This window comes from Mustela nigripes, chromosome 14, assembly GCF_022355385.1.
Source record: "Mustela nigripes isolate SB6536 chromosome 14, MUSNIG.SB6536, whole genome shotgun sequence".
Classification (NCBI taxonomy): Eukaryota; Metazoa; Chordata; class Mammalia; order Carnivora; family Mustelidae; genus Mustela; species Mustela nigripes.
Genome location: NC_081570.1, coordinates 48,284,154 through 48,312,096, shown reverse-complemented (window position 1 = coordinate 48,312,096; position 27,943 = coordinate 48,284,154). Strand labels below are relative to the sequence as shown.

At 37.4% G+C, this 27,943-nt stretch overlaps 1 protein-coding gene and 1 non-coding gene across 2 annotated transcripts in view; both read right to left on the bottom strand.

The window, feature by feature from the left end:
* HOOK1 (hook microtubule tethering protein 1) overlaps positions 1–27,943 on the bottom strand; it is a 73,738-nt gene that overhangs the window by 27,674 nt on the left and 18,121 nt on the right. Inside the window, exons 6-9 of the mRNA XM_059376700.1 lie at positions 17,168–17,235; positions 15,756–15,818; positions 13,874–13,957; positions 4,165–4,331 (exon numbers count right to left, since the gene is read on the bottom strand). Coding sequence (XP_059232683.1) covers positions 4,165–4,331; positions 13,874–13,957; positions 15,756–15,818; positions 17,168–17,235 — 382 coding nt within the window. The remainder of the gene's footprint in view (positions 1–4,164; positions 4,332–13,873; positions 13,958–15,755; positions 15,819–17,167; positions 17,236–27,943) is intronic.
* Positions 14,951–15,078, bottom strand: LOC132002388 (U6atac minor spliceosomal RNA). Its single transcript, XR_009399873.1, has one exon. It is a non-coding gene; the product is annotated as a U6atac minor spliceosomal RNA (small nuclear RNA).

The following is a 27,943-nucleotide window of genomic DNA, read 5'->3' as shown; positions in this document are numbered from 1 at the left end:
ATGATAAAAACTCTCAGCAGCCAGATATAAAGGGGAACTCCTCCAAAATGATAAAAAGCACATTAGAAAACTCTACAGTGAGTATTATACTTGATGGTACTTAACTGAGTGTTTTCCCCCTAAGACCTGGAACAAAGTAAGATGTCTGTTCTTGCTAAATTAAGGAAAAACAAATAGAGGGCAGAAATTATAAAAGGAAGATGTAAAGCTCTGTTAATAGATGAGATGACTGAGGATGCCTTAGATTTTCTATACAAACAAATTACTAGAATCAATAAGTGAACTAAGAAACTTTATAAGACATAAAAGTTTCAAAATAAAAGATCAATTTCAATATATAAAAAAATCACCTGTACATACTTGCAGCCACTTTTCAGAATAACTTAAATTGTATATGTAATAGCATCTATTAGGGAATAAATTTAATAAAACACATACAAGACTTCTCCACTGGAAACAACACAACACTGCCGAGACAAATTAAAGATTTAAATAAATGAAGATACCATATTCATAGAAATTCTCAATATAGTTATCAATTTTATACAACCTAAATCATAATCACAAAAGGTTTTTTAAATAGAAACTGACTAGCTCTCAATTTTAATTGAAAATACAAAAGACTTAGAATAGCCAAAACAAATTTTGAAAAGAAAGAACAAAGTTGGAATACTTATACTACCTGATTTTAAGCTTATTCTAGAGCTAAAGTAATCAAGACCATACCACATAGGTATAAAGACAAACAGATAAAGGAAAAAGAATTAAAAAGTCCAAAAAATGACCCAAATTTTATGATTATATCATTTTTCACAAAGGTACAAAGCAATGTGGAGTAAAACTAAAATTCTTTTGAATGATGATACTGTAACAACTAAATACCCATATGGAAAATAAAAATAAAGTTTGACTGTACACTATTTTTATAAAAAAAAATCAATTCGAGATGGACCATAGACTTACATGTAAAAGACAACACCATAGACACATGTAAAAGACAACACTGTGAAGGTTCTAGAAGAGAACAGTAGAGAGTATCTTCATGGCACGGAAGTAGACAAAGATTTCTTGGGCAGTATACAAAAACACTAATATTAAAAATATCGATAAAATAGACTTCATCTAAGAACTTCTCATTGAAAGTCACCATTTAAAAAATGCAAAGGCAAGCCACAGAATGAGTGGGAAAAAAATATTACTACACACATATTTGACAAAGGACTTGCATCCAGATTTTTAAAAATTCCTACAACTAATTGATATTGACAAATAACCCAATTTAAAAACAGGTCAACAGTATGAAGAGACAACTCACCAAGTAAGATATATATATATATATATATATATATATATATATATATATATAATCTTTAAATATATATATATTTAAAGATTTTATTTATTTATTTGACAGACAGAGATCACAAGTAGGCAAAGAGGCAGGAGAGAGAGAGGAGGAAGCAGGCTCCCCGCTGAGCAGAGAGCCCAATGGGGCTTGATCCCAAGACCCTGGGATCATGACCCGAGCTGAAGGCAGAGGCTTTAACCCACTGAGTCATCAGGCACCCCATAAGATACATTTCTAGTAAGATATATTTCTAGTAAGATATATATATAGAGAGAGAGAGAGAGAGAGAAAGAGAGCAAGATATATTTCTAGTAAGATATATATTTCTAGATATATTTTTAGTAAGCACAGGAACAGGGGCTTATCACATCACTGGTTATCAGGAAAATGCCAATTAAAGCCCTAAGGAGATACTCTTACTGAACTATTTAGTTAAAAAGATAAGAATTATGCTATGCAGGCAGAACAAGAGCAGTCTCTGCTCATGGAAGGATAAAATGTTATGACCACGGTGGAAAATGGTTAGGCAGTGTCTTTTAAATTAAACATAGAACTACTATATAACTCTGCAATACCACTATATATTTACTAATGAGAAAAAAAAATGTCTACAAAATTCTTATATTACCATGTTCAGTCTAGTTTTACTTAAAACCTGGAAACCCAAATGCCCATCATCTAAAGGAATATGGGTAACGAAAAGTGTGTATGGGGCGCCTGGGTGGCTCAGTGGGTTAAGCCTCTGCCTTTGGCTCAGGTCATGGTATCAGGGCCCTGGGATAGAGCCCCGCATGGGGCTCTCTGCTCAGCAGAGAGCCTGCTTCCCCCACCCCACCCGCCTGCCTCTCTGCCTACTTGTAATCTCTCTGTCAGATAAATAAATAAAATCTTTAAAAAAAAAAATTTTAAAAGAAATGTGTATAATGTGGAATAATTCCAAATATTTGAATACAACTCAGGCATAAAAAATAATGAATTACAGATACATTCAAAACATAGATGAAGGCTCACAAACATGCTGAGCAACGGAAGCCAGTCACCAAGGAGTTCATACTGCATGATTCAGTTAATGTTAACATTCTAGACCAGAGAAAACTCATCTATGGTAAAAAATAATCACAAGAATACTTAGCCTCTGGGAGGTGGGTGTCAACTGAGAAAAAGCATAAAGGAACTTTCATCTCTAATACATAAATCTTACCTTGCAAAAGAACTGTAAACATACTGAAGTCTTATTAATAGTTTGCTTAAGACAAAGATAAGGTTAGCTATTCTTAAATTACTTTCTATGTGCTTTGGAATTGAGTATATGAGTACATATATTTAGGAAAATGGGAGCCAGGCTTCCCATCACTGGAGAAGGAGTTTCCAGTATGGAAATGGAGAAGATCAGAATGAACCATGAAAACACAGAACTGAAATGAAGGATATCAAAATGAGATCACTGTTCACTGTTCACAGTGAGAGACATAAAAACCAATGCAGACATGTGTCCATATAAGCATATGAACACAAGCCGATGTAAATGTGAACATAGGCAAGCATACTTCTTAGCTCTGTACACTAAAGGGGCCTCCAAGCAATGACAGAAAAACTCATGTGGAGCAATGGATCTTTGTTTCTAAATAACACCGTCCATAAAAGGAATTAGAGATCCTTAAAGAAACGGCTGACTGCAGGGTAGGGAAAGGAAGAGACGAGTCTAGAATATTTTGTTGCACCCAAAAGTAAGAAAGTGCTTGAAGGACAGTAACCAGTGAAAGGCCACAGGGGCCAACTCAAAGGGCTCCCAGTGGTCAAATCTGGGACAATTTCACAATTAAATTAATGATGATACTACGGATTTATAGATCATTAAGAATCCATTAATAAATGCAGTGCATGATCCTGGATTGGATTCTGAACCAGGAACAAAAAAAGTCATAAAAGACAATGAGACAACTAATGGAATTTGAATATGATCTGTGGATTAAATAATAATATTGTATCAATGACAGATTCCCTAATTTTAATCACTATCCTATGGTTTAGAAGGGAGTTCTTTTTGTTTTAGGAAATACATGCTAAAGCATATAGGGATAAAGGTGCATGGCTCCAACTTACTCAAGTGGTTCAGAAAAAAATATGCAAATCCCTAAGAATATGCAGTGTGATAGCTAATGGGGAAAAAATGCAAAACACTTGTGGAATCTGAATAAAAGGAATAAAGGAGTTCTTTGCACCATTGTTGCAACTGTTTTTGTGTTTAAGTTTGATATTACAATAAAAGAAGGAAAAAAAAGTCATAGAATGCAATTAGAGTGCCTATTCTCCAGGCTCAGCAGCAAGCACACAAGAGACAATGTTTATTAAAGGCAAGATGTGTAACACCTTTTTTTCTTTTTTTTCCAAAGAAGAAACATAAAAGTTCAAAGAGCATTTTTTTAGCTTAAGATTTCTGTTTTTTCCATTTATTATCAGGTTCCCTTTCATCCAGAAGAAACACCCCATTCTCTCCAGGCCTCAGCAGTCACTCCCTTTAACTCCTATTGCATTTGCACATGGCCTTCATTTGGCCCTTATTACATAAAGTTATTTTGAATTGTTTTTTAATTTTATAGACATATCCCACTTGCCTACCTAGCTTGCAAGCCCTGTGAAGGCAGGAACCACCTGTACCATTCGGTATTTTCAGAGCTGGATTAGTGTCCTAAGCATGCTATAAAGCTCCAGGATGCTACAGCATACTGTAAAATGCTTAATAAGTAGTTGTTGATAGGATTTTACACCTCTAGTTTAACAGAACTCTGTGGAAGGATTTTTATTAAAAATGCTACCTGAAGTTTTCTTCCTGTAATTGTTCTAGCTGTAACTGTGCATGAAAATACTTTTTTGCAACCATTGTATTTGGATCATCAAAAGAGCCATCCAACTGGTCAAGTTTTTCATTCATCATCTCATTTTCAGAAACTAATGAATTCTTTTCATCTTGAAGTGCAGTCACCTAAAAAATAAACAGAAGAATCAATACCAAAAATCCTTGGAGTCCAGAGTTCACATTATAATTGTGACTAAACCGTTAAATTAGTTTGGTCAATCAGACTAGATAATTTTTAAGGATCCTTCCAAATCTGGAATTCTGGGTATAAGAGGTTTGAGTCAAACAAAAAAGAATCAAAATAATTGATTTTTATTACTTTATTAATATATTTATTAATTTATTATTAACTAATACAGAGAAAACAGAGTTAATTCATATAAGGAGAATATTTTCAAAATTATGTGCTTGCCTAGTTTTGGGAAGAATATCAGTCTAAGTCTCTAAAATTATGTACCGATAAACTTCAAAAAATTAATTTGTTCCCATTTTAGTTATAAGTTTGTTATTAGGATGTTGATACCTTCTAAGCCAAAATACACATGTTTATGCACAAAGTTAGTTTAAGTTCATAGTAGAAAATTATCAGTTACATACCATGCCTTCAGGGACAAGCACATTATTTCATTAATGAATCAATAACAAAAAGCTGAATTAAATCCATTTGCATATTAAGACTATTTGCTTACATTTTAAAATGGATAAAAATATGTAATTTTAGAACCACATCAATATCAGTACCTGATACGCTGTTATTTTACTTACATTTTTATGCAACTCCTTTTTCTTTTCCATTTAAAAATGTCTTTAAAAATTTATTGGTAGACTGTAACCCTTTAGAAGACCAATTTATATATGATTTAATTACGATCTGTTTGAAAAAAATGAAACTTTGACCTCTTATGACTTTCAACATATTACTATATAGTCTTGTGGTTATTCTCTTTTCAATAGGTATAACTAAATCAACCCAGTTATGTGAATGAGACTATATACTGACACAGACAACTGGTAATAGAAAATTAAAGTCAAATGATGCCTTTTTAAAAAAAAATTTAATTTTCAGAGTCCATAGTCTCTCATGGTTCACCTCCCCTTCCAATTTCCCCCAACTCCCTTCTCCTCTCTAACCCCCCATGTCCTCCATGCTATTTATTATGCTCCACAAATAAGTGAAACCATATGATAATTGACTCTCTCTGCTTGACTTATTTCACTCAGCATAATCTCTTCCAGTCCCGTCCATGTTGCTACAAAAGTTGGATATTCATCCTTTCTGATGGAGGCATAATACTCCATAGTGTATATGGACCACATCTTCCTTATCCATTTGTCCATTGAAGGGCATCTTGGTTCTTTCCACAGTTTGGTGACCGTGGCCATTGCTGCTATAAACAATGGGGTACAGATGGCCCTTCTTTTTACAATATCTGTATCTTTGGGGTAAATACCCAGGAGTGCAATTGCAGGGTCATAGGGAAGTTCTCTGAAAAACAATCTGAGGAGTCTGAAGTGGTGGGGGGTGGGAGGTTGGGGTACCAGGTGGTAGGTATTATAGAGGGCATGGATTACATGGAGCACTGAGTGTGGTGAAAAAAAATGAATACTGTTATGCTGAAAATCAAAAATAAATAAATAATTTAATTTTATGCTTTTTTCAGTGTTTCAAAATTCATTGTTGATGCACCACACCCAGTGCTCCATGCAATACATGCCCACCATAATACCCAGCACCAGGCTCACCTAATCCCCACCCCTCCCCTCCAAAACCGTCATTTTGTATCTCAGAGTCCACAGTCCCTCATGGTTTGTCTCCCTGTCGGATTTCCCCCAACTCACTTCTCCTCTCCATCTCCCAGTGTCTTCCGTGTTGGTCCTTAGCTCCACAAGTAAGTGAAACCATATGATAATTAACTCTCTCTGCCTGACTTATTTCACTCAGTATAATCTCTTCCAGTCCCATCCATGTTGATACAAAAGTTGGGTATTCACTATTTCTGATGGAGGCATAATACTTCATTGTATATACAGACCACATCTTCTTTATCCATTTGTCCACTGAAGGGCCTCTTGGCTCTTTCCACAGTTTGGCAACGGTGGCCATTGCTGCTATGAACATTGTAGTACAGATGGCCCTTCCGTTTACTACATCTGTATCTTTGGGGTAAATATCCAGCAGTGCAATTGCAGGGTCAAAGGGTAGCTCAATTTTTAATTTCCTTTTTTTTCCTTTTTTTTTTAAATTTATTTTCAGCATAACAGTATTCATTATTTTTGCACCACACCCAGTGTTCCATGCAATCCTGAATAGGGAAGTTCTATTTTTAATTTCTTGAGGAGTCTCCAAAATGTTTTCCAAAAGTAGCTGCACCAACTTGCATTCCCACCAACAGTGTAAGAGGGTTCCCCTTTCTCCACGTCCCCTCCAACACATGTTGTTTACTGTCTTGTTAATTTTGGCCATTCTAATTAGTGTAAAGCGGTATCTCAATGTGGTTTTGATTTGAATTTGCCTGATAGCTAATGATGATGGACATTTTTTCATGTGTCTGTTAGCCATTTGGATGTCTCCTTCGGAGAGTGTCTGTTCATGTCTTCTGCCCATTTTTTGATGTGATTATCTGTTTTGTGTGTGTTGAGTTTGAAGAGCTTTTTATAGATCTTGGATATCAGCCCTTTGTAGTGTCATTTGTAAATATCTTCTTCCATTTCATGGGTTGCCTCTCTGTTTTGTTGACTGTTTCCTTTGCTGTGCAGAAGCTTTTGATCTTAATGAAGTCCTAAAAGTTCATTTTTGTTTTTGTTTCCTTTGTCTTTGGAGACAGGTCTTGAAAGAAGTTGCTGTGGCCGATATCAAAGAGATGATCGCCTATGTTCTCCTCTAGAACTTTGATGGATTCCTGTCTCACATTGAGGCCTTTCATCCATTTAGAGTTTATCTTCATGTATGGTTTACGAGAATGGTTCAGTTTCATTCTTCTACACATAGCTGTCCAATTTTCCCAGCACCATTTATTTTATTTCTTTTTAAAGATTTTATTTATTTATTTGACAGAGAGAAATCACAAGTAGATGGAGAGGCAGGCAGAGAGAGAGAGGGAAGCAGGCTCCCTGCTGAGCAGAGAGCCTGACGCGGGACGCGATCCCAGGACCCTGAGATCATGACCTGAGCCGAAGGCAGCGACTTAACCCACTGAGCCACCCAAGCGCCCCCCAGCACCATTTATTGAAGAGACTTTTTTCCACTGTATATTTTTTCCTGCTTTATCAAAGATTATTTGATGATAGAATTGAGAGTCCATATCTGGGCTCTCTACTCTGTTCCACTGTTAAATGTGTGTTTTTATGTCAGTACCATGCTGTCTTGATGATCACAGCTTTGTAGTAAAGCTTGAAATCAGGCAACATAATGCCCCCAGTTTTGTTTTTCTTTTTCAACATTTCCTTAGCTATCTGGGGTCTCTTCTGGTTCCGTACAAATTTTAGGATTGTTTGTTCCAGCACTTTGAAAAATGCCGGTGCAATTTTGATCAGGATGGCCCTGAAAGTATAGATTGCTCTAGGCAGTATAGACATTTTATTTTAACAATGTTTATTCTTCTGATCCATAAACATGGAATGCTCTTCCATCTCTGTGTGTCTTTTTCAATTTCTTTCATGAGTGTTTTGTAGTTCCTTGAGTACAGATCCTTTACCTCTTCGGTTAGCTTGATTCCCAGGTATCTTATAGTTCTTGGTGCTATAGTAAATGGAATCAATTCTCTAATTTCCCTAATCTATATTTTCATTGCTAGTGTATGAGAAAACAACTGGTTTCTGTACATCGATTTTGTATCCTGCCACATTACTGAATTGCTGTATGAGTTCTAGTAGATTGGGATTGGGGGGTTTTGGGTTTTCCATATAAAGTATCATGTCATCTGCAAAGAGAGAGTTTGAATTCTTCTTTGCCAATTTGAATATCTTTTCTCTCTTTTTGTTGTCTGATTACTGTTGCTAGGACTTCTAGTACTATGTTGAATAAGAGTGGTGAGAGTGGGCATCCTTGTCGTATTCCTGATCTCAAACGGAAGGCTGCCAGCTTTTCCCCATTGAGGAGGATATTCGTTGTGGGTTTTTTCATAGATAGATTTTATGAAGTTGAGGAATGTTCCCTCTATCCCTATACTTCGAAGCGTTTGAATCAGGAACGGATGCTATAGCTTGTCAATGCTTTTTCTGCATCTATTGAGAGGACCATGTGGCTCTTCTCTCTTCTCTTACTGATTTGTTCTATCACAATGATTGATTTGCAAATGTTGAACCACCCTTGCATCCCAGGGATAAATCCCACCTGGTCATGCTGGATAATCTTTTCAATGTACTGTTAGATCCTATTAGCTAGGATCTTGTTGAGAATCTTGGCATCCACATTCATCAGGGATATTAGTCTGAAATTCTCCTTTTTGGTGGGGTCTTTGCCTGGTTTGGGGATCAGAAGAAGCTGGCTACTTAGAAAGTGTCTGGAAGCTTTTCTTCTGTTTCTATTTTTTGAAACAGCTTCAGGAGAATAGGTATTATTTCTTCTTTGAATGTTTGGTAGAATTCCCCAGGGAATCTGTCAGGTCCTGGGCTCTTGTTTGTTGGAAGGTTTCAGATCACTGCTTTAATTTCGTTACTAGATTCAGGTTGTTAATTTCTTCCTGATTCAGTCTGGAAAGTATATAAGTTTATGCATCCATTTTTTCTAGGTTGCTTAACTTACTGGCATATAACTGTTGATAATAATTTCTGATGACTGTCTCTACTTCCTTGGCTTGGTCGTGATCTCTCCCCTTTCATTCACAATTTTATTAACTTGGGTCTTCTCTCTTTTCTTTTTGGATTAGTTTTTCTTTTGGATTCAGTGGTTTATTGAGCTCATTGTCAAAGAATCAGCTTCTAGTTTCGTTGATGTGTTCTACTGTATCGCTAGTTTCTATCTCCTTGATCTCTGCTCTAATCTTGATTATTTCCCTTCTTGTGCATGGGGTTGGCTTAATCTGTTGTTGGTTTTCCAGTTCTTTAAGGTGTAAAGAGAGCTTGTGCACTCTGGATTTTGTTATGTTTTTGAGGGAGGCTTGGATGGCTATGTATTTCCCCCTTAGGACTGCCTTTGCCGTATCCCATAGGTTTTGGACTAAGGTGACTTCATTCTCGTTGGTTTCCATGAATTGTTTAAGTTCTTCTTTGATTTCCTGGTTGATGCAAATATTCTTAAGCAGGGTGGTCTTGAGGTGCCTGGGTGGCTCAGTGGGTTAAGCCACTGCCTTCGGCTCAGGTCAGGATCTCAGGGTCCTGGGATCGAGCCCCACATCGGGCTCTCTGCTCAGTGGGGAGTCTGCTTCCCCCTCTCTGCCTGCCTCTCTGCCTACTTGTGATCTCTCTCTCTGTCAAATAATAAAATCTTAAAAAAGAAGAAGAAGGAGGAGGAGGAGGAGGAGGAGGAGGAGGTGGTCTTTAGCTTCCAAGTGTTTGAATTCCTTCCAAATTTTTTCTTGTGGTTGAGTTCCAGTTTCAAAGCATTGTGGTTTGAGTATATGCAGGGAATAATCTCAGTCTTTTGGTATTAGTTGAGCCCTGATTTGTGACCCAGTATGTGGTCTTCTGGAGAAAGTTCCATGTGAGCTTGAGAAAAATGAGTATCCTGTCTTTAAATACAGTATAGGCAGATTACAGACACTGTCCTCCAAATGAGCAACACAAAGGCTTGGAAAATTGTTTCCAGACAGACTGCAAGAGAAAGAAGCTTCTCTTCCTAAATTTAAGGCATTCATCCATCCTTGCCATGCAAGCAGTTTAGTGACTATTACTTAACATGTACAATCCTAAATGACTGAGATACACAAAAGAATGAAGAGTTTGAACCCTCCATATCTTTATGGTAGAAATGTAAATAATTATGCAACAGAAAATATTCAAGGTGCTTTGATGGGAGCATACCATAACGTGGGGGTGGGACACAAAGAGAAGAGTAGCTCATTCTAGCTGGAGGGAAGACACTGTCACAAAAAGATCAACTAAAGAAAAACAATACCGTCCGTCTTCCAAAATGGGTCAGAACCCTCTAAAGAAGGCAGAGAAACAAGGGCAAATTTAGTTTTCAACACCTGGTGCATAATTAACCTGGTTCCTATCCATGTTTTACAATGCGTGTTCAGAGCTACCTTTAACCACAGACTGAAGGAAGGGGTAGTAAACATGCAAATTCCTTGTGCCACACCATCATGTCTATGCCTAAGAATGTCCAGTGGGGGGTTCTAGACATCTCCTTTAAGAAGCTCCCATGGTTATACTTTCTTTAGGTTCATAGTGTACCCATCTTTATCCCTTCCTGTTGTTGTTTTTTTTTTTTTCCATTTCTTTGTTTCTCTCCTTTTTTGCCATCTCTCACCCTCTCTCTCTTTCTGAGTTATTCAAGAGATAGAAACATTCAAAAAGTTTTAAAAAAAAGTCTCATTTTCTTATATCACCCAGATTTAACTTAATTCTTACATTCCATCTACATAGTTAAGAAGAATGAAATACAAAATTCTATAGCTACAGCTCCCCTTTATCACATTAGAGTCAAACCACTGCCTTGGACAGAACTTATCTTGTACCATGGTGGGCAGGAATATGTCTTCTCTAACTCATCATGAGCAGGAATGACCGGCCACTGCTCCCGCAATAAGTGAAGGATTGCTTCCTATCTCTGCCAGGTGGTAGGAAAAAAGGCTGGGAAAGGCAGAATAAAAGCCACCGGCAAACACATCAGAACTTGCCTGAAGGCCCCATAATAATCCTGACTAGAACAGAACCAGATGGCCAAATCAGAGTTTCTCAAAACTTCACATCAAAATGTCACATGGAGATTTCGCTCTCTTTTTTTAAAGTACACATTATGGGGCCTGCCTCCTCATTTCTTGGATCAGAATTTCACTTGTCCCAATACTTAAAACTGTAATTTGCACAGAACCAACACAGTTCTGTCTTTAAAAGGATTCAATCTTCACCAGATCTTTCACCACAGAAAATCTCCACTTTTGCATTCTTTATTTCGGTTAAAACGTGTGCTACTGAACTGCGTCAACAAGTAGTTTCTTCAAAAAGGGCTCGTGAGGGGCGCCTGGGTGGCTCCGTGGGTTAGGCCGCTGCCTTCGGCTCAGGTCATGATCTCAGGGTCTTGAGATCGAGTCCCACATTGGGCTCTCTGCTCAGCAGGGAGCCTGCTTCCTCCTCTCTCTCTGCCTACTTGTGATCTCTGTCTGTCAAATAAATAAAATCTTTAAAAAAAAAAAAGGGGGGGCTCGTGAGTCTGCATCTGAACTCTGTCCGAGTGCACGGCTGCTTCCCTGCCTAGGCACTCTGCAGATACCATGCTTCCATATTCTGGGATTCAAGTCGTAGGGGAGCCTGATTTTTTCTTTGCGGACAGTGTGCCTTATTAACCTGAGTGACTGGGTACTTGTTTCCCTTTATTCTTGAAGTTCAGTATCTTACCTAGGATAAAGCCTGGTGTTCAACATTATTCACTGATTTGTTTCTACAGATCTACAACTTCTTTTTAAACCTCACTTTGTTGTTCTACCACTTAGTCTATTTTACTGATGTGTTCCTATGAAATTGTTACACAACAGGAAGCAAAGTTTATTTTCTAAGCTTGGCTAAAGTCTTTTACATGCTCTTTAACCTGAAATGTTTGCACCAATGCCATACTTTTATTCTTTTCATCTAAATAATGCTTCACTGGCAGTTAAGACAGCCTATATTTTCAGTGTAGTTGAAGACTTCCTGGACACCCTTTCTACACCCTTCCAGTATATCTTCCCTTCTAAGTTATCGTTGGGACTGTTTTCCCTCCACACCATTCTACAGCCTTGTGAATGGTTAGGAAAGGAGGTGAGTGAGCTGGGGCAATAGGCAGTGCTTTTTTTGTAATACCTGGGCTATGATCTCATGTCGGAGGTTTAAATACCTTCTACCAGGGTGTGAAAAGTGTATCTCATTCCCAAGAAGGCATTTCTTTAGGCCTCAGACCATTCCCCCAATGCAGTATGTAGCTCTAAAGCATTTGTTTTTATCAGGAGTCAGTCTGGGTGGCTCAGTCAGTTAAGCATCTGTCTTAGGTTCAGGTCATGATCCTGGGGTCCTGGGATCGAGCCCCACATCAGGGTCCCTGCTCAGCAGAGAGCATGCTTCTCCCTCTCCCTTGCCTGCCACTCTCCCTGCTTGTGATCTCTTTTCTGTGTCAATAAATAAAATCTTAAAAAAAAAAAATTTTTTTTTAAAAAGGGAGTCCGGTCCCCTAAGCTCTTAGTCACTCCTCCTCAGTCCAGTGAAAGAAAACTGGAAGAAGCAAAGGGTGGCTTCCCTCCTGACTGGGTAGACTGCAGTGAGAAGTATCAAGATTTCTGTGGACCCCCCACTCCCACATGGGCTAGGAATAAAGGTGGTGAGATCGAGCCCCATGTTGCTCTGTGAGGAGTCTGAGATTCTCTCCTCCTCCCTCTGCCCCTTCCCCTACTCATGCTATCTCTCTCAAAAATAAATAAATAAAATCTTCAACATTAGCTTTGTTCAAACACAGGACTGTTGTTGTTTTTTTTTAAGTTAAGGTTGAAAAGACCAGGATTCCAGCGCTGTCACTGCCTTAAATAGCTGAGTCATTTAGACCCGCACCTCTTCTCTTCTCCTTCTTTGCAAGCCCTTAAGGATTAGAAATATTACTCAGCCCTATCATTATAGATATTTATCTCATCAAGCAAGGATAATACTACTACAACCCTTGTTCCTTGTCTTCATCCTTTGCAGAGAGTAAATTATTTATGTAACTCAGTATTTGAACAAAAACATGCAATTTACATACAGCATATTATGATGGTACAGCTACCCTTTTGCATAATTTTTCAAGACTTACTGTATAACTTTTGCATATGCATTTTCATTTAACAATAACAATACATGCAAACACACATAGCACTTACATGTGTCAGGTCCTGCTCTAAGGGCTTGACATATATTAACTCATTTAATCCTCATAATCACGCTGGAGATATATACTATCATCATATTATTTCTCAAAAGAGAAAACTAAACTATAAAGAAATTAAGTAATTTGCCCGAGAGGACACAATCAGCTAGTAGCACAGCCTGGTCTGAGTGGGCTGGTTTAACAATCTACCCCACTACTAACTACTGTCTCTCATAGTAAGTTTATTTTGCCAACACATATGTGCATTTGAACTCAAGAATTATATACACATGTTCAGATACATGCATGTTAGCAAAACTTAGCTGGTACTCCCATTTACGGAGGGGGGAGAGTCCAAGCACTTTTAAATATTTCCATAAATGACCTCCCTTATATATTCACATTCTCTGCAGTTGGTATGTTAATTTCTTTTTTTTACGAAAGAATCTAAAGACTCATCTAAATACCTGAAATCTACAATTAAAACGATTCTCTCAAAGGAGTAAAGTTAGCAATTTTCAACTCTTAGAGAAAAATAATTATGAAATTCATACTTGAATATTCAAACCTGTAACAAATACTTTAAATTTGCCCTCCATGAAATGAAACCCAACCTCCAAAACACATTACCAGTGAATTATTTACAATACAACCTTTGTAAAGAGGACTTTTTTCTCAGACTGGTTCTTTTCCGCACCTGCATATCTAGTTCTTGGCATCTTTGCCTCAGTTCTTCTTTTTCTGCTAGTGCTTCTTGAAGTTCTTCCAATGCCCTTTTAAGCTGAAACACAAAATGTCCTGATTCTTAATAAGACGTGTTTTGACACAAATTGGAAAATAGACTATATTAAACATGGTTATGAAAATGTATTAGCAAGTCTCCATTTGAAACTTTCTAGGGTTACCAAGCCAATTATACAATATAGGAAAAGGACTGAGCACAGTGTCTCTGGCACATAGGGACACTCAATAAATAACTGACTACTCAGGGTCGGCAGGAAGATTTTAAGGTAGTTGCCTTATGCAAATAGACAGCTGTGTGAAATAGCTGTTTGGGTAACGGGAGAAGGTGTTGATTAGTACAGAACAATGATGAAGGGCTAACTGTGGATGGAAATCATGCATTTATATTCAAACAAATGGCTGTGCTTTTCTCAACAGTGCTCAACTGTATGGATGTAGCAGTAAAGAAGGTATTCATTATAGTTTTGATTTGCATCTCCCTGATGATCAGTGATGTTGAACATCTTCTCATGTGTCTGCTGGGCATCTGCATGTCTTCTTTGGAAAAATATCTATTCATGTCTTATGCTCATTTTTTAATTGGATTATTTGTTCTTTGAATTTTATAAGTTAACTATAGAGAACAAGCTGATGGTTACCAGAAGGGAAAAGGGCTGGGGGATGGGTGAAACAGGCCATGGGGAGTAAGGAGGGCACTTGTCATGATGAGCAACGGGTAGTGTATCAAACTGCTGAATCACTATACTGTACACCTGAGACCAATATTACATAGTATGTTAACTAACTGGACTTTACATAAAAACTTTTTAAAAATTCACCTATTAACAAGTAAGTCTCAATGTTGTTTTTCTGTCAATAATATTCACACAGTCTCATTAATGTTTAAGGCCACAGTCCCACAGAAATAAAATTTTATGTAAATCTTAATGAAAAAAAAATTTTCAATGTGCATTTTTTAAAAACTGAAATATCATTAACATACAGTATCATATTAGTTTCAAGTATACAACATAATGACTCAATAACAACAATGAAACGATGCTCAGATGCCATGAAATAGGTGGCAAAGCCTGAACTATGTTGGGTGCTATCAGGCCCAAGGGCCTCTTCCAACCCTTGTCAAAGGAAGTGCTAACCTCCTCCCCTTTCACAGAACACTCCTTATGAAATCTTTAAACCACAGCATATTAGAGGATATTGTTTAATTTCATCACAAAAAAATTTAGAAAAACACAGTATGTTTAAATTCAAGTAAAAATTTCATAGAAAAAGTTTTGATGTATTTCATGAGAGAGAAGTGATACTCATGAAAAACAGATGTTCAAAAATATAACAGAAATAGCACTAGATGCATTTCCCTGTCATTATACCTTTCCCCTACAACCCAGGTTGGGTTACATTTCAGAGTAGAGTGCCTTCTGCCCAGGTGAAACAGGCACGCCATAGAACCAGGGAAAAGAGAGCTGTTTCTTCAACAAGGCAAAAATATATTAACTTATTAGATAAATTAGAAATCAGCAGAATTTTTCCATTGTCTACTATTAACAGTGTAACCATCTAGAATGAGCCACATATGTATTACAAGTTTCAGAAGAAAAGTTCAATGTCACTCAGTTCTTTGAACATGAGCATAAAAAATTCTGGAGACCAACACTACTTGCAGTCATGAAGGAATGCATAATAATATTCAGCTGAGATATTACAGAATAAACAACCTAAATTTCATGGAGAAAAATATTCTTGTAAATGTTCTCCAATGAAAGCCTTATGATACTAATTGGCCAAGCAACTGTATGACTGTTTTCAACATTTTCCCCAGTTACTGAGATACTCACCTGTTGCTCTAATTCTCCAACAGCATCATTTGTAGGAGAGCTCAATATTTCTTTACTCATCAACTAGGAAATTAAAATAGTAAACTTAAGTACAATAAAGAGATGTTATGAAGTAAAAATAGGCTTACTTGAAAGGAGAGTAAGATGTTTTACAGTTAGTTTTCCTTTGTCATAATTTGATGAACCTTACAATATTATTCAAATAAAAATTTTATTAGAGGCTTAAGCTAAATAACACAATGTTCAACCATTACATCAGTGAGAACATCAGAAGTAAAGTGTACTTGAAATACAGAAATATATTTAAAATACCTATATACTGAAAAATTACAATCTAAGTTCTAAAAGATGAACTACTAAATAAAAATTGATAAATAATAATAATAATAAAGATTCTTCCATAAAATAACACTTTTAAAATACTGCCTTTAAATTAGTGATATGGTAAAATTCCTAATCTGAGAAGTCATTTTTAAAGTAGGAATTACAGGGCATCTGGGTGGCTCAGTGGGTTAAAGCCTCTGCTTTTGGCTCAGGTCATGGTCCCAGGGTGCTGGGATGGAGCCCCACATCAGTCTCTCTGCTCAGCAGGGAGCCTGCTTTCCCTACCCTCTCTGCCTGCCTGTGATCTCTGTCTGTCAAATAAATAAATAAAATCTTTAAAAAAAAATAAAGTAGGAATTACAATTATATGAGAAAAATGGAGCCTATAAAAAATAACATTTTTGCACCTGAAAGGCAAATTTATGGCTGTGATGCTTTAAATTCAAGCCAACAATGCAAACTCAGAGCACACAAACTAACTTCCTCTGAGATCTCCCTCCAAACCATGCCCCTGCCAAACTATGCTTGCCCTCCCTAATCCCTAGGTTTCTTCTGCATTCCACATCACTCACTCTGTTAAGAATTAACATGTACCATGTGAATTCTGAATCCTTCTGGATGACTTTATACAACTGGACTGCCTTGAACCCAGGCTACCTGGCTTCCAGACATATCACCCACCATTATTTGCTCCCAGTACTAACGTTCTGAAAATGAACACAAGATATATTTACACACATGCTTTACCATTTTGAGAAAAACTGTTCTCATTGGCAGGGAAAAAAGAAGAAATAAAAATTCTGTTCTGGTTAGAGGTTGTTTATCCTGCTTAGGTGAAGTTATCTAAGGGAACCTGACATTATAATCTTTTAAAATACAGAAGAACTAAAATTGTGCTTGAAGTCTTTTTAAGATATTCTGGGTAAAGAAAAGAAGGGAAGACACACTAGCTTAAGATAAGTAAACCTGCTGCAAAGGGCAAGTTTGTACAAATAAAGAAAAACATACATCCATAAGATTTTATGTGAAAAATTTTGTGTCATTTGGTTAAGGATTTTCATATATATGTAAACAAAATAAAAACTTACCTCTTGAATAGCAGTCATGACCACATGTTGAACAGATTCTTCCAGTGTCATTATATTTTGAATATGTTCTGTGATTCAAAAACAAACAAACAAATCTGATAAAAATCTACTCTTTACCCATGGAACTTTAGTCATTCAATTAACAGCATAAAAGTTCATTTATTATACACACTTCTTTATGCAAGTATTTTTCCACAAGAAATAGGTCCATTAAAATCAGATAATCAGAACTAAAAATATTCATATTTTTAAACATTTTATTTTTCATAAAGAAGAAACCTCTAATTTTCTTATAAGAGAAAGAGAAGAAATTATAATCTTAAAACAATTATGAGAATTTCCTCCCTGTTGTTATATATTCACTATTACAGGATGAATCCATACATATTAAGTGAATTCCTAAATCTTCGGCCTAGAAAGTTACATTTTATCACCTACTTAGTTCATTTCAGGAAGGCTTTTAAAGAAGGGACTTATATAACCTCCTTAAACGCATGCTCATATTCATCAAGCCTCATCTATGCCTTACCACACACAGGCAGTAAGATGATTCTGTCCCAATAAGAGATGAGAAACCATTTCTTATTTGAACCATATTCAAAAATATGAAAAAAAGTTTCATATTTTTGCATATTTCATATATTTGCATAATCCACTACAATTACGTTCTCTAGCTAAAACAATTTCCAAAAAATTCCCAATTTAAAAAAAAAAGCTTACTATTTTCAAATGCTTTTATTGTTTTAATAATTCTTCTGGAAAACTTCTGAAAGTTCTTGTCTTTCTTTTATTTGTAAAGCCAAGAACCGGACAAAGATTCTGATAGATTCTGGTATGCACCTGATCACTAAGTAGGGAGTGGTTGGGAAAGGGGAAGAATTAAGTAGAGAAAGGACAGAGATGCAATTGTTTCCTTTAACTGGATTTTCTGGAAAATGGAGTGTTTCAAGCCTTCTAAAACCTTCAAAAAAATTATTTTTTCCCCCACCAAGATAAACCAGGTACTACTAGCCAAACAAATTCATTCTTTCAAAACTGAGATTGCTGCTATACCTTGGAATCATTTTGAACTCAAATTTCCCTACAATGTATAAAGGTGTGTTAAAAGAACACACATACGGGCGCCTGGGTGGCTCAGTGGGTTAAGCCGCTGCCTTCGGCTCAGGTCATGATCTCAGGGTCCTGGGATCGAGTCCCGCATTGGGCTCTCTGCTCAGCAGGGAGCCTGCTTCCTCCTTTCTCTCTGCCTGCCTCTCTGCCTACTTGTGTTCTGTCAAATAAATAAAATAAATAAATAAATAAATAAATAAATAAAATAAAAAAAGAACACACATACAAGGAGACTAAACAATAGCTATTCAACTATCAATGGGTTAACAAAGAAATCAGAGGAAATTAAAAAAAAAAATACATGGACACACAATGGTAACCAAAACACTACAGTCCAAAATCTTTGGAATACAGTGAAAGCAGTTGTAAGACGGAAGTTTATAGTGAAACAGGCACATCTCAAGAAACAAGTCTCAAGCAACGTAACCATATACCGAAAGAAACTAGGAAAGGAAGAGTAAACAAAAGCCAAAGATAGTTGAAGAAAGGAAATAATAAAGATTAGAGTGAAAAAAAAAATGACACTAAAAAACCATAGAAATAATCAATGAAACCATAAGATGATTTAAAAACATAAAACTGAGAAGCCTTTAACCAGTTTCATCAAGAAAAACAGAGTCAACTCAAATAAATAAAATCAGAAATGGGCCACCTGGGTGGCTCAGTTGGTTAAGCAACTGCCTTCAGCTCAGGTCATGATCCCAGAGTCACAGGATCGAGTCCCACATCGGGCTCCCAGCTCCATGGGGAGTCTGCTTCTCCCTCTGACCTTCTCCTCTCTCATTCTCTCTCTCTCTTTCTAATAAATAAATAAAAATCTTTTAAAAATTTTTAAAAATCAGAAACAAAGGAGGAGAAACAGTAACTGACAACCACAGAAATACAAAGAATTACAAGAGAATATTTTGAAAAACTATATGCTAATATATTAGACAACTTGTAAGAAATGAATGGATAAATTCCTAGAAACATACAATTTTTCAAAATGTAATCAGGAAGAAATAAAAAAATTTAAACAGACCTATTCTAAGTACTGAAACTGAATCAGTAATTAAAAAAAAAAAAATAACTCCCAATAAACAAACATCCAAAACCAGCTGGCTTCACAGGTAAATTCTACCAAACATTTAAAGAGTAGTTAATACCTATTCTTATCAAACTATTCCAAAAAAATAGGAGGAAAACTTCCAAATTCATTCTATGAGGCCAGCATGACCTTGATATCAAAACCAGACAGAGACACTACAAAAAAAGAAAATTAGAGGTCAATATCTCCGATGATCATAGATGCAAAAATTCTCAACAAAATATTAGCAAACCACAGCAATGGCCACAATCACCAAACCGTGGAAAGAACCAAGATGCCCTTCAACGGACGAATGGATAAGGAAGATGTGGTCCATATACACTATGGAGTATTATGCCTCCATTAGAAAGGATGAATACCCAACTTTTGTAGCAAAATGGACAGAACTGGAAGAGATTATGCTGAGTGAAATAAGTAAAGCAGAGAGAATCAATTATCATATGGTTTCACTTATTTGGGGAGCATAACAAATAACATGGAGGACACGGGGAGATGGAGAAGAGAAGGGCGTTGAGGGAAATCGGAAGGGGAGGTGAACCATGAGAGACTATGGACTCTGAAAAACAACCTGAGGGTTTTGAAGGGGTGGGGGGGTGGGAGGTCGGGGTACCAGGTGGTGGGTATTAAGGAGGGCATGGATTGCATGGGGCACTGGGTGTGGTGCAAAAACAATGAAAAAACAATGAATACTGTTATGCTGAAAAGAAGTTAAAAAAAAAAAAGAATACGCAAAAAAAAATTAGCAAACCACATTCAGTAACACATAAAAAGGAACATTCACCATGATTAAGTGAGCTTTATTCCAGGCACCCAAAGGTGGTTCAGTATTCACAAATCAATGTGATACATCATATCAACAAGAGGAAGGATAAAAACCATGTGATCATCTCAATAGATGTAGAAAATCATTTGACAAAGTATAATACTCACTCATGATAAAAACCCTCAACAAAGTAGGTTTAGAGAGAACGTATCACAACATAATAAAGGACATATCTAAAAATCCCACAGGTAACATCATGCTTAATGGTAAAACAATGAAAGTTTTTCCTCACGATCAATATCAAGATAAGGATTTCCATTCTCACTACTTTTATTTGACATAGTACTGGAAGTCCTCACTGCAACAAGCAGACAAGAAAGGAAATAAAAAGCACCTAAAGTGGTAAAGAAGAAGTTAAACTGTTACTATTTGCAGATGACATGCTACTATATATAGAAAACACTAATGATTCTACCAAAAAACTATCAGAATAAATAAATTCAGTAAAGTTGCAGGATACAAAATTAATATATAGAAATCTGTTTTGTTTCTATATACTAATAATGAAGTAGCAGGAACAGATATTAAGAAAATCCCACTTACAACTACACCAAAATAAAATACCTAGGAAAAAATTTAACCAAGGAAGTGAAAGACTTATATTCTGAAATCTTTAAAAAATTGATGAAAGAAGGGAGGAGTCAAGATGGCGGAGAAGTAGCAAGCTGAGACTGCTTCAGCTAGCCGGAGATCAGCTAGATACCTTATCTAAAGATTGCAAACACCTGAAAATCCATCGGCAGATCGAAGAGAAGAAAAACAGCAATTCTGGAAACAGAAAAACAACCACTTTCTGAAAGGTAGGACCAGCGGAGAAGTGAATCCAAAGCGACGGGAAGATAGACCCCGGGGGGAAGGGCCGGCTCCCGGCAAGCGGCGGAGCAACCGTGCACAAAATCAGGACTTTTAAAAGTCTGTTCCGCTGAGGGACATCGCTCCAGAGGCTAAACCGGGGCGAAGCCCACGCGGGGTCAGCGTGGCCTCAGGTCCCGCAGGGTCACAGAAGGATCGGGGGTGTCTGAGTGTCGCAGAGCTTGCGGGTATTGGAACGGGAAAGCCAGCTACAGAGACAGAGCCCACAGTAAGCTCGCAGCTCGGTGTTACCTTGAACCGGTCGCAGGCTCGGTGAGCTCGGAGCGCGGCCGGAGGTCAGGCAGACGGGAGTAACTGGGCGCTGTACTCTGAGGGCGCACTGAGGAGTGGGGCCCTGGGCTCTCGGCTCCTCCGGGCCGGAGACCAGGAGGCCGCCATTTGTATTCCCGTCCTCTGGAACTCTACGGAAAGAGCTCAGGGAACAAAAGCTCCTGAAAGCAAACCTGAGCGGATTACTCACCCCAGCCCCGGGTAAGGGCGGTGTAATTCCGCCTGGGGCAAAGACACTTGAGAATCACTACAACAGGCCCCTCCCCCAGAAGATCAACAAGAAATCCAGCCGAGACCAAGTTCACCTACCAAGGAGTGCGGTTTCAATACCAAGGAGAGCAGCACAATTCCAGAGGAGGAGAAAGCCAAGCACGGAACTCATGGCTTTTTTCCTGTGATTTTTTTTAGTCTTGCAGTTAATTTAATTTTTTCTTTTTCATTTTTTTTTTCTCGCCTTCGGGTAAATTTTTTTTTTTTTTTAACTGTTACCTTTTTCTTTTTTAACGATTTTTTACTAGTTTATCTAATATATATATATATATTTTTTACATTTTTCTTAGGTGTTTTCTTTTTTTAAAATTCTTTTCTTTTCTTTTCTTTTTTCTTTTTTTTTTTTTTTCTTTTTTCTCTCTTCCTTTTTGAACCTCTTTTTATCCCCTTTCTCCCCACTCACGATTTTCGATCTCTTCTAATTTGGTTAAAGCATGTTTTCCTGGGGTTGTTGCCACCCTTTTAGTATTTTACTTGCCCCTTCATTTACTCTTATCTGGACAAAATGACAAGACGTAAAAATTCAACACAAAAAAAAGAACAAGAGGCAGTACCGAAGGCTAGGGACCTAATCAATACAGACATCGGTAATATGTCAGATCTAGAGTTCAGAATGACAATTCTCAAGGTTCTAGCCGGGCTCGAAAAAGGCATGGAAGATATTAGAGAAACCCTCTCGAGAGATATAAAAGCCCTCTCTGGAGAAATAAAAGAACTAAAATCTAACCAAGTTGAAATCAAAAAAGCTATTAATGAGGTGCAATCAAAAATGGAGGCTCTCACTGCTAGGATAAATGAGGCAGAAGAAAGAATCAGTGATATAGAAGACCAAATGACAGAGAATAAAGAAGCTGAGCAAAAGAGGGACAAACAGCTACTGGACCACGAGGGGAGAATTCGAGAGATAAGTGACACCATAAGACGAAACAACATTAGAATAATTGGGATTCCAGAAGAAGAAGAAAGTGAGAGGGGAGCAGAAGGTATACTGGAGAGAATTATTGGGGAGAATTTCCCCAATATGGCAAAGGGAACGAGCATCAAAATTCAGGAGGTTCAGAGAATGCCCCTCAAAATCAATAAGAATAGGCCCACACCACGTCACCTAATAGTAAAATTTACAAGTCTCAATGACAAAGAGAAAATCCTGAAAGCAGCCCGGGAAAAGAAGTCTGTAACATACAATGGTAAAAATATTAGACTGGCAGCTGACTTATCCACAGAGACCTGGCAGGCCAGAAAGAGCTGGCATGATATTTTCAGAGCACTAAACGAGAAAAACATGCAGCCAAGAATACTATATCCAGCTAGGCTATCATTGAAAATAGAAGGAGAGATTAAAAGCTTCCAGGACAAACAAAAACTGAAAGAATTCGCAAATACCAAACCAGCTCTACAGGAAATCTTGAAAGGGGTCCTCTAAGCAAAGAGAGAGCCTACAAGTGGTAGATCAGAAAGGAACAGAGACCATATACAGTAACAGTCACCTTACAGGCAATACAATGGCACTAAATTCATATCTCTCAATAGTTACCCTGAATGTGAATGGGCTAAATGCCCCTGTCAAAAGACACAGGGTATCAGAATGGATAAAAAAACAAAACCCATCTATATGTTGCCTCCAAGAAACACATTTTAAGCCCGAAGACACCTCCAGATTTAAAGTGAGGGGGTGGAAAAGAATTTACCCTGCTAATGGACATCAGAAGAAAGCAGGAGTGGCAATCCTTATATCAGATCAATTAGATTTTAAGCCAAAGACTATAATAAGAGATGAGGAAGGACACTATATCACACTCAAAGGGTCTGTCCAACAAGAAGATTTAACAATTTTAAATATCTATGCCCCCAATGTGGGAGCAGCCAACTATATAAACCAATTAATAACAAAATCAAAGAAACACATCAACAATAATACAATGATAGTAGGGGACTTTAACACTCCCCTCACTGAAATGGACAGGTCATCCAAGCAAAAGATCAGCAAGGAAATAAAGGCCTTAAACGACACACTGGACCAGATGGACATCACAGATATATTCAGAACATTTCACCCCAAAGCAACAGAATACACATTCTTCTCTAGTGCACATGGAACATTCTCCAGAATAGATCACATCCTCGGTCCTAAATCAGGACTCAACCGGTATCAAAAGATTGGGATCATTCCCTGCATATTTTCAGACCACAATGCTCTAAAGCTAGAACTCAACCACAAAAGGAAGTTTGGAAAGAACCCAAATACATGGAGACTAAACAGTATCCTTCTAAAGAATGAATGGGTCAACCGGGAAATTAAAGAAGAATTGAAAAAAATCATGGAAACAAATGATAATGAAAATACAACGGTTCAAAATCTGTGGGACACAACAAAGGCAGTCCTGAGAGGAAAATATATAGCGCTACAAGCCTTTCTCAAGAAACAAGAAAGGTCTCAGGTACACAACCTAACCCTACACCTAAAGGAGCTGGAGAAAGAACAAGAAAGAAACCCTAAGCTCAGCAGGAGAAGAGAAATCATAAAGATCAGAGCAGAAATCAATGAAATAGAAACCAAAAAAACAATAGAACAAATCAACGAAACTAGGAGCTGGTTCTTTGAAAGAATTAATAAAATTGATAAACCCCTGGCCCGACTTATCAAAAAGAAAAGAGAAAGGACCCAAATAAATAAAATCATGAATGAAAGAGGAGAGATCACAACTAACACCAAAGAAATACAAACTATTATAAGAACATACTATGAGCAACTCTACGGCAATAAATTTGACAATCTGGAAGAAATGGATGCATTCCTAGAAACATATAAACTACAACAACTGAGCCAGGAAGAAATAGAAAGCCTGAACAGACCCATAACCAGTAAGGAGATTGAAACAGTCATTAAAAATCTCCAAACAAACAAAAGCCCAGGGCCAGACGGCTTCCCGGGGGAATTCTACCAAACATTTAAAGAAGAACTAATTCCTATTCTCCTAAAACTGTTCCAAAAAATAGAAATGGAAGGAAAACTTCCAAACTCATTTTATGAGGCCAGCATCACCTTGATCCCAAAACCAGACAAGGATCCCACCAAAAAAGAGAGCTATAGACCGATATCCTTGATGAACACAGATGCGAAAATACTCAACAAAATACTAGCCAATAGGATTCAACAGTACATTAAAAAGATTATTCACCACGACCAAGTGGGATTTATTCCAGGGCTGCAAGGTTGGTTCAACATCCGCAAATCAGTCAATGTGATACAACACATCAATAAAAGTAAGAACAAGAACCATATGATACTCTCAATAGATGCTGAAAAAGCATTTGACAAAGTACAACATCCCTTCCTGATCAAAACTCTTCAAAGTGTAGGGATAGAGGGCACATACCTCAATATCATCAAAGCCATCTATGAAAAACCCACCGCAAATATCATTCTCAATGGAGAAAAACTGAAAGCTTTTCCACTAAGGTCAGGAACACGGCAGGGATGTCCATTATCACCACTGCTATTCAACATCGTACTAGAGGTCCTAGCCTCAGCAATCAGACAACAAAAGGAAATTAAAGGCATCCAAATCGGCAAAGAAGAAGTCAAATTATCACTCTTCGCAGATGATATGATACTATATGTGGAAAACCCAAAAGACTGTACTCCAAAACTGCTAGAACTTATACAGGAATTCAGTAAAGTGTCAGGATATAAAATCAATGCACAGAAATCAGTTGCATTTCTCTACACCAACAGCAAGACAGAAGAAAGAGATATTAAGGAGTCAATCCCATTTACAATTGCATCCAAAACCATAAGATACCTAGGAATAAACCTAACCAAAGAGACACAGAATCTATACTCAGAAAACTATAAAGTACTCATGAAAGAAATTGAGGAAGACACAAAGAAATGGAAAAATGTTCCATGCTCCTGGATTGGAAGAATAAATATTGTGAAAATGTCTATGCTACCTAAAGCAATCTACACATTTAATGCAATTCCTATCAAAGTGCCATCCATCTTTTTCAAAGAAATGGAACAAATAATGCTAAAATTTATATGGAACCAGACAAGACCTCGAATAGCCAAAGGGATATTGAAAAAGAAAGCCAATGTTGGTGGCATCACAATTCCGGACTTCAGGCTCTATTACAAAGCTGTCATCATCAAGACAGCATGGTACTGGCACAAAAACAGACACATAGATCAATGGAACAGAATAGAGAGCCCAGAAATAGACCCTCAAATCTATGGTCAACTAATCTTCGACAAAGCAGGAAAGAATGTCCAATGGAAAAAAGACAGCCTTTTCAATAAATGGTGCTGGGAAAATTGGACAGCCACATGCAGAAAAATGAAATTGGACCATTTCCTTACACCACACACAAAAATAGACTCAAAATGAATGAAGGACCTCAATGTACGAAAGGAATCCATCAAAATCCTTGAGGAGAACACGGGCAGCAACCTCTTCGACCTCTGCCGCAGCAACATCTTCCTAGGAACAACGCAAAAGGCAAGGGAAGCAAGGGAAAAAATGAACTACTGGGATTTCATCAAGATCAAAAGCTTTTGCACAGCAAAGGAAACAGTTAACAAAATCAAAAGACAACTGACAGAATGGGAGAAGATATTTGCAAACGACATATCAGATAAAGGACTAGTGTCCAGAATCTATAAAGAACTTAGCAAACTCAACACCCAAAGAACAAATAATCCAATCAAGAAATGGGCAGAAGACATGAACAGACATTTCTGCAAAGAAGACATCCAGATGGCCAACAGACACATGAAAAAGTGCTCCATATCACTCGGCATCAGGGAAATACAAATCAAAACCACAATGAGATATCACCTCACACCAGTCAGAATGGCTAAAATCAACAAGTCAGGAAATGACAGATGCTGGCGAGGATGCGGAGAAAGGGGAACCCTCCTACACTGTTGGTGGGAATGCAAGCTGGTGCAGCCACTCTGGAAAACAGCATGGAGGTTCCTCAAAATGTTGAAAATAGAACTGCCCTATGACCCAGCAATTGCACTATTGGGTATTTACCCTAAAGATACAAATGTAGTGATCCAAAGGGGCACATGCACCCGAATGTTTATAGCAGCAATGTCCACAATAGCCAAACTATGGAAAGAACCTAGATGTCCATCAACAGATGAATGGATCAAGAAGATGTGGTATATATACACAATGGAATACTATGCAGCCATCAAAAGAAATGAAATATTGCCATTTGCGACAACGTGGATGGAACTAGAGCGCATCATGCTTAGCGAAATAAGTCAAGCAGAGAAAGACAACTATCATATGATCTCCCTGATATGAGGAAGTGGTGATACAACATGGAAGCTTAAGTGGGTAGAAGAAGAATAAATGAAACAAGATGGGATTGGGAGGGAGACAAACCATAAGTGACTCTTAATCTCACAAAACAAACTGAGGGTTGCCGGGGGGAGGGGGTTTGCGAGAAGGGGGTGGGATTATGGACATTGGGGAGGGTATGTGATTTGGTGAGTGCTGTGAAGTGTGTAAACCTGTTGATTCACAGACCTGTACCCCTGGGGATAAAAATATATGTTTATCAAAAATAAAAAATTAAAAAAAAAAAAAATTGATGAAAGAAATTGAAGATGACACAAACCAATAGAAAGATATACCATACTCACAGACCTAAAGAATACTGTTAAAATGACCATAATACCCAAAGCCATCTACAGATTCATTGCAATCCCTATCAAAATACCAACAGCATTTTTCACACAAACAAATAACCCTAAAACTCTATGGAGTCACTAGAAACCTTGAATATCCAACGAAATCTTGAGAAAAAACAAGGCTGGAGGTATCAGAATCCCAGATTTCAAGACATACTACAAAGATGTAATCAAAATAGTCTGGTACTGGCTTAACAACAGACACATAGATCAATGGAAAAGGATACAGAGCCTAGAAATAAATCCACACCTATATGGCCAATTAATCTATGACAAAGGAGGCAAGAATATACAATGGAGTAAAGACAGTTTCTTCAATAAGTGATGCTGGGAAAACTAGACAGCTACATGTGAAATAATTAAAGTGGACCCCTTTCTTACACCATACACAAAAAAAAACTCAAAATGGATTGAAGACCTAAAACCATAAAATTCCTAACAGAACACATAGGCTGTAATCTCTTGGACTTAGCAACATATTTATGGATATGTCTCCTCAACCAACGGAAAGATAAGCAAAAACAAACTACTGGGACTGTACAAAAACAAAAGCATTTCCATAGCAAAGGAAACCATCAACAAAACGAAAAGGCAACCTACTAAACAGCAGAAGATATTTTTAAATGATGTATCCAA